Genomic DNA, 8,024 nt, shown 5'->3' with positions numbered 1-8,024 from the left:
GAAAAGAAAGAAGAAAAGAAAGAAGAAAAGAAGGAAGAAAAGAAAGACTATAAACCAGAAAAAAACGAGGATGGAAAAGGGGAGGAAGGTAAATTAAAAAGGAAAGTAATAAAATAATAATGTGAGTCAACACAGTTTAAAATATTTACTTGAAATTGTGTTTTACATAGAAACAAAGCTTGAAATTATAACTCAAATCTAAAAAGGTTGGGCCAGTGTATAAAAGATAAATAAAAAGTCAATCTATCCCATCTCACCTGCTGACGTAATTAACTCCTTCAAAGAGGTCTCAGGTGTTATGGTGGTCTCTCATTATTCTCCTTCTTCGTAGTCTCTCAGTTTGTGAGGACGGCCTGCTCTTGGTAGATTTATACATGTTCTGCAGTCCTAATTCTTTATGATGGACCTCCAGCACTCCTGGAGGTGTTTAGGGTCTTATAAATCCTTTGTATCCATTCCCTGACTTGCACTGTTTAATAATCTTAACCAGGTACCAACCTGAGGTTGCAGGGCACAATCAGCCAGGTTTCTATCTGCGTAGAAGGGAAAGACAGGGAGAAAGAAAAAAAAATCGAGCCTTGACAGGCCAGATGGTAAATGCCAGTTTAAAATTTGATACATTTACGCTGTTCCATTGTGAATCAAATGTGGATTTGTGAGATGGGTTTCTTCAGTTTTATATAGTGGCAGACTGGGGTGGTGTTCTGGTCCTCTATGCGACCCTGAAGGGGACTGTCAGTCTTGACAGTTCATCCAGAGCCTTCAGTAACTTGGGGGAAATCTCATCCGCTTCTGGCTCCCTGTGTTTGGGAGATGTTTAGCTACATCAGTAACCCTGCCCAGGTTAGAAACCCAGTTTGTACCAGCAGTTCTCCACAGCCTGAGACAAGAGCCAATTTCTTTTTCTGAGACAACAAATGGTTTTCCAAAACCTCATTCACCAAAAATTCTTCTGCATGTCCTTTTTGCTTCCATGAGCACAGGAGTTGCAATCCTTTTGGTCACCCTCTAATTGTTACTTCAGGTGTCCTCTGGGAAGGCCAAAAGGTCTTTTCCATCAGCTTAGCCACCTCTGTTACTGCTACTGCCCACCAACAACTTTTAGTTGCCACAGCAACAGACATCAATGGCCTTTTGGTCATGGCTTGGTCTGTGTCTGCAGCTTCCTCCAGGATACTTAAAAAAAAAACTGTCCTGGGAGTGTGAATTGAACATGTGCCTCTGCCAGTTATTCATGGTTTACCATCACTAATTGTTTTGGTTTGCCAGTTCTAACTGACAACCTCTCCTGCCACCTGATCCAACTCACCTGCAGGTGGGGCTCCTCTTTCAACCCAAATGTCCAAGGTCTGAACAAGGGGCTGATAGTATGATTACACAATCGATCAGTCACCTTGGATACATGGTGGCATGGTACCAAGTATACTTATGGACCACCCTATGCTGTTTGTCAAGAACAGCCAAGCTCTGAAGTCCAACAACAACTCAGATTCAGATCAGGGAGGCCGTTCCTTCCTACACTCACAACTCAGCCATTGCCCACATGGCCCTTGGTCACCCAAAAGAACAAGAGAGTCCTCAGATGGCATCCATTCTATGACACCATCCACAGATTTCAAGAAGAACGGGTAATCTGAACTACTGTTTTGGTACATAAGCACAAACAACAGTCAGAAATTTCCTGTGTTCAGCTTGGATCATCAGCGAGATGATCCTTTCCTTTAGAGGACTCCACTTGTGAGTATTCCCACACCGGCCTGACCCCTCTTTCCCTGGGCAACTCCAGGGTAGGAAAGAGTCCAGCTCCACTTCAGGAGTTGGTTCGGGTCATGTTTGTAATGAGAAATGATTCTCAAGCATTTCACCTGGTAAAATAAATTAAAAGTTGGATTTCTGACCTCAGCTGTACAAGAATGTATAGACAAGAGCCCAAGCTTACCGTTGAGCTCTGGCTCTCTTCCACCAGCAAGGTGACGTTCCACATATCAAGAGTCCCTTTAAGATGTCAGGAGTCACCACCCCTAAGGTCCTGCACTCACCTGCCAACTGGACCACACAGAACCTGACTCTTTTTCCGAGAGGCTTTGGACACTTATGAGGAGGTAGCTTTATATAATTTATTTGGGGTCGTCTCAGCTGAACCCCAAAGACCAAGTTTCAACCACCATATGTTCTGAGTGATGGAACCTGCTTTCTGTGATTCTTCTTAATTGAAGTCTTTGAACTTCTCTTAGTCTGACCCCTTCCTTGAAGCCAGTTTACCATGTTAGACTCTACCAGGGGCTAACTTACAAAACAACACAAACCCCAGAATCATTGCAGTACTCATACTCATACCTACTACTCATACTCATGCACTCATACCCCTGCCCCATTTAAAAATGCTCTTTCATCAAGTGTGTATACATCAGAAGTTGATATCAGGCAAATTGTGAGTCTATTTATGGGTTCCATTAAACTAAGTTTAATAATGATGAAACTTTTGTCAGGATAAGTGAAAATCTAAGAACAATTAAACATTTATATTCAAATTTCTACAGCTGAAATGTTTAAAATATTAAAAATGTTTTTTTTGTTGTTGTTCATTCAGTCATTTTCAAAAAGGAGACAGAAGATAAACTTAAAAAGGAAGAGACAAACAAAGAAGATGAAGGCTTTGAAAAGAAAGGTAAAACCTGTAGAAGCAAACATGGATCTTGGATGAGTCATGTTTTCTTTCATGGATGATTTTCAGCAGCAGTGGTAAAATCTGAGCTAATACAAATGCATCACGAGTGGTCAGTCAAGACTCCACTATCTACCAATCAGATCTCAGCTCAGTGCTTTGATGGTAGTTGGTAGTCTTGACCCCTGACCTATTGTTATCATGGTTACACAACTTGCTTTGTGTCTCAAGCAACCCAGAAGATTCTGATTCCAGGAGGATCAAAGCTCAGTCAGCTGTCCAAGATCATTTACGTCAACTTCCAGGGTAAGGCTGATGTACAGTAGCTGAGTTTCCATTAGTACCCGTATCAGTACACATCCCACCACCGCAGCAGGTTTCTCCCGCTGCCCAAATAAACCTATCCTACCCTTTCAAAGGACCCTCATCAGACTCCTCCCATTATAGTTAAAACCCTTTACTTTGCCTGTTACACATACCATCATCCATCCATCCATTATCTTTACCCGCTTATTCCATTTTTGGGTCACGGGGGTCACCGGTGCCCATGTTCAGCAATCACTGTGCGAAGGGCGGGGTACACCCTGGACGGGTCGCAAGTCCATCACAGGGACACATAGAGACACTGTTACACATACAAGTAGCTGAAATAGCAGAAAAGGCTGAAACTAGCTGAAAAAAGCAGAAAGGAGCATAAGTTGAAATTAACAGAAAGAAGTTAATTAGGCTAAAAGTAGCAGGAATTACCAAGAAAAACTTGATTTTATCTGAAAACAGCTGAAATTAGTTAAAATTTCTAAAAATGCAAGCTGAAAAAGGTAGAACAAGCTTAAATTAGCAGAAGAAAGCAGAAAGAACACGTTGGCCCAATTGAAAGAAGCTGAAAGAAGCACAAATGAGCACAAAAACTAGAAACTATCCGACAAAAAGCTGAAATTAGTAACAAAACAAAACAAAAAAACAGCTGAAAAGCAGTTGAAAAAGCAAAAAGAAGCTGAAATTACAAAAATGAAGTGGAGAGAGCATGTTTTTGCTGAATTAGGCTGGAAACTGTTCAAATGAGTATAAAAAATGTGGAATTAGCTGAAAAGCTAAAATTAGCATAATCACTGATATAAAATAGTAGTAGCTGAAATAGCAGAAAAAGCTGAAATGCGGAAATAAGCTGCAAGGAGAAAAACAAGCTCACACAATAGCTGAAAATAGCTGAAAACAGTTTAAATTTGCAGCAGGAAGCTGAAAGAAGCTGAAGCAGAACAAAATGTGAAAGGTTGTAAACAGTTTTAAAGATCTGAAGGATGTAAAATGAGTTCAATTCATTTTCTAGGAGAAAAAAATGGCAGAAAAGACTAAAATTTTCAAAAAGCTGAAGTTGCACCAAAATCAAAAGTCACAGCAGGATTGTCCTGAAAGAGCTGAACATTTTTGATTTATGATTTGTTGAAATAGCACAAAAATTATAGAATGAGACAGATGCTGAAAAACGTACATAATAAAAATGGATCACAATATTGTGAATGCTTCATAAATACTCACATAATTATTTCTGATCCAGACACATACATGTTGCAGTTTCTCCACCTAAAGCTTAGGGAGGGCCAACAAATCCAAAGTTGTGACAGAAAGAGAAATATTAGTAATGACCAGCCTGGTCTGCAGGTTCAAATCAAATCTTTGTCACCCATGATGTTTAGTGTCTGCATGTCGTGGGCGTGTCCGTCTCAGTGTGTGGGGCCTCAAATCAATGTTTCAAGTGAGTTTTGTGTTTTAACCGTGCCTGTTTCCGTCAGACTGTGAGTGCAACGGTCACTCCAACCGCTGCAGCTACATTGACTTCATCAACGCTGTCACATGTGTGAGCTGCAAACACAACACGAGAGGTCAGAAGTGTCAGTACTGTCGCTTGGGTTACTATAAAAATGCCTCGCTGCCTCTGGACCATGAAAACATCTGTGTGGGTCAGTGCATCGCGGTCAAAACACCAACACACTAATGTGCAGTTCAGACCCGTCCATACAAAATAATGATGTTCACTCATCATGTCTGTGATAATGCTGCTTCTAATAAATCTGATGATAACGATAACACGGTTATCAATAATTCTAATAAATAATAATAATACTGATGAATCTGCGTTTCAGAGTGCGACTGCAACGCAGACGGCAGCTCGTCTCCTCACTGTTCAGATTCTGGTCTCTGTCCCTGTAAAGCTGGAGCCACGGGGAGGCGCTGTAACTCCTGCCTTCCTGGATACACCTGGAGAGGAGGCGGAGCTCCATGCACAGGTAAGCTCCACGGTGATGGAGAAGCCAGAGCTTTCTGAACAACTTAACCAATACCAGCAGTTGTGTTGAAATGGTTCTGCCTTTTGATGATTCCTGTGTGTAACGGAGACAAAGGTGCTGCCGTGGAGCGCCCCTGTTTCTTTAGGTGATGATCTCATTTATGTCAATTTGGAGCTCACTGCAGAAAATTATTGTTGGCTTGAACTAAATACGGCCTAAAAATAAAAGTTTTGTAATTTTTTATATCACATTTAAGAAAATCATGGTGTTTTGCTACAGGTGAAAGTGCCTCCTGAAGAAGTTGAAATCAATCTGGGGATTCAAACACGTCTCCTGCATGAAAACACAGATCACCAACTAAACATGTACTGATGGCACTGTCCCTGCCTGACTGAATAGAGATCTAGTGGATTAATAGAAAGACCAAATATACTTACAAAGAATGAGAAAACAAAAAAAATCTGAAAATGTTTATGCAGCTGATGTCAGCAAAGGTCTGGAGACAAGACAAAGTCTGATTCAGAACACTCGTACAGACAGACAAGGAGAGAGAGGTTCTTCACCTGGACATGGATTACCAAGGCCCCTTCCTGGAGCCAGTCATGGGGGAGTGGCTTATTTGCAAGAACCTGGTGAACCCACGGGGCTCAGTCCATCTCAGCCCAAATGAGTAACATGGGTTTGTCTTCCAGTGGGCCCACCATCTGTAGAAGGGGTCATACAAGCCAAGTGCATAGAGCCATGGGGGGTAGCCAAAGGTGGGAGCCTTGGCACTCTGACCTTGGCTTATCAAAGCTGGTGCTTGGAACATGGAATGTGACCTCTCCTGTGGGGAAGGAACCTGAGGAGGTAGTTCTCCATCAGTATGAGATTGGAGGCTCATTTCTTCGGGGCATTCAGTACCAAGAAAAGTGGTGCGAGAGTTTGGTTCAAAATGCCAGAAGTAAGTCGGACCCCTTCAGGGTGGGAGCTGAACTCCACCAGGGCTTCCCGTTGTCACTGATTCTGTTCATAACATTTATGGACAGAATTTCTTGGTGCAGCCAGGGAGTGGAGAGAGGTGGCTTCAGGAGTTCGTCTCTGCTGTTTGCAGATGATGTGGTCCTGTTGGTATCATTGTGCCGTGATCTCCAGCTCTCACTGGACTGGTATGAAGTTGAGTGTGAAACAGCTGGGTTGAGGATCAGCACCTCAAAATCTGAGACCATGGTTCTCTGTTGACAAAGGGGGCAGTGTCCTCTCCAGGTTCGGAATGAGGCTCAGCCTCAACTAGAGTTCATGTATCTGTGGTTTTGTTCACAGTGAGCGAAGAATGGAGCATGAGATCAATAGAGGGATTGGTGCAGTTTCCGCAGTATTGTGGACTCCTTGCCTGTCAGTTGTGGTGAGGACAGAGCTGAGCTGCAAGAGAAGTTCTCCATTACCAGTTGGTCTACATTACCCTCACCTCCAGTCATGAAAGCTGGGGAGTGACCGAAAGAATAAGATCGTGGATACAGGCGGTCTAAATGAATTTCCTCTGCAGGGTATCTGGATTCTCCTTTAGAGATAGGCTGAGAAGTTCAGATATCAGGAGAGACTCTGAGTAGAACCACTGCTCCTCCACATCCAGAGGAGCCAGTTCAGGTGGTTCAGTTCAGGCATCTGATAAGGATGTCCCTGGATGCCTCCTTAGGGAGGTGCTCCAACTGACAGGAGACCCAAGGGAAGACCCAGAACATGTTGGAGAGACTGTCTCTTGGCTGGCTTTGGAACATCTTGGAGTCCTCCCAGAAGAGCTGGAAGAGGTGGCTGTGGAAAGAGAGGTCTGGACCTCCCTGCTCAAGCTGCAGCCCCAGAGACCAGCCTAGAACAAGCAGAAGATGATGGATGGATTCATGTACTTAGGGTCTAAAGTTGGGAAAGAGATAAGGAAGATTAAAAATAGTTTTTAGTTAAAAACAATATAATTTCCAGCTGTTAAACAGTTTTTATCTTCTTTGCTACTATTGTTCTAGTTTTTCAGAAGACCTTTCCACGTGGCACATCCTCTCAAGAATCCACACTTTTAGCATGGAATTAGGCTCCTTCTGAAGCCTTGACCTCCCTTGAAACAATTCAACATGAGTGTGATGTAATCATGTAACAAGACCTTGTGGGCAGTGGTCACATGATTTGAGCATGCTGACATACTGCTCGAAACAGTGTCGAGTGCAACATCAGTCACCAGATTATACTAACAAACATCAACACAATCAATAACAATATTGGTTATACTTGTCACTCTTTGGGTTTCAAGGCCCTTGAATCACATGTAAAAACTGGAAAACTTGTAATATAAAATATTTTCAAGTTTCCATATCTACAGATCAAGGATTGAGATTTAAATCAGTGACCCCTGTAAGTTTATGGCAACCATTCGATTGGACTGAAAGAATCTTTCTGGTGTTTGGGGTGAGTCTTTAGGATTAGGACTAGAGGTTTGCAGATAAGCAGCAGTCTTAAACCAAAACAAACTGGTTCGACCACAAAGGTGACGTGAACTCTGCGCCAGTTTACAACAATGCTCCCAGTTTCTGCACAGTACAGATGTTTCTCATTACAAATGAGTGGCTGAAGCTTTTCCGATGAAGAATCTCAATCCAGATGATGCATTACGCCGCCTTAATAACCATCAATCATCTTCCTTCCTCAGAGAAAGTGTGCGACGCAGAGGAATTAATTTGTCAGAATGGTGGGACCTGCGTGAACTTCCAGCGTTGCAACTGTCCCGCTACCTTCACAGGTAAACTCACACTTGAAGAATGTACGGCTCAGGTAAAGTGGGCGGGGTGACAGGAGCTCTGGTGACATGAGATGTTTGTGTCCAGGTCAGCTCTGTGAGCAAAGCATCTGTCTGAAGACAGGTGGCTGCAAAGAAAACTCTGAGAGCTCATCCTCTTTGGTGACATCACACCTTTACCTGCTGTCCCTCAGTCTGATCACCTCCACCTTCAGCTGACTACACCCTCATCACAAGCCGCGCCTTCCTATGACATCACGCATTTTCCAGCTGTCTAATCTCCGCCTTCTGTTGACCACGCCCTTATTCTACA

At 42.9% G+C, this 8,024-nt stretch overlaps 1 protein-coding gene across 1 annotated transcript in view; it reads left to right on the top strand.

Moving 5' to 3' along the window:
• The window catches only part of ntng2a (netrin g2a), a 21,246-nt gene extending 13,222 nt beyond the window's left edge, over positions 1 to 8,024 (top strand). Inside the window, exons 8-11 of the mRNA XM_037680145.1 lie at positions 4,456 to 4,623; positions 4,807 to 4,950; positions 7,625 to 7,714; positions 7,800 to 8,024. Of these exons, the coding sequence (XP_037536073.1) occupies positions 4,456 to 4,623; positions 4,807 to 4,950; positions 7,625 to 7,714; positions 7,800 to 7,930 (533 nt within the window). The 3' untranslated portion in view covers positions 7,931 to 8,024. The remainder of the gene's footprint in view (positions 1 to 4,455; positions 4,624 to 4,806; positions 4,951 to 7,624; positions 7,715 to 7,799) is intronic.

Source organism: Nematolebias whitei, chromosome 8, assembly GCF_014905685.2.
Source record: "Nematolebias whitei isolate Nwh7 chromosome 8, NemWhi1, whole genome shotgun sequence".
In the NCBI taxonomy this organism is placed as follows: Eukaryota; Metazoa; Chordata; class Actinopteri; order Cyprinodontiformes; family Rivulidae; genus Nematolebias; species Nematolebias whitei.
The sequence above is the reverse complement of the archived record's forward strand: the minus strand, read 5'-3'. Positions and strand labels throughout refer to the sequence as shown.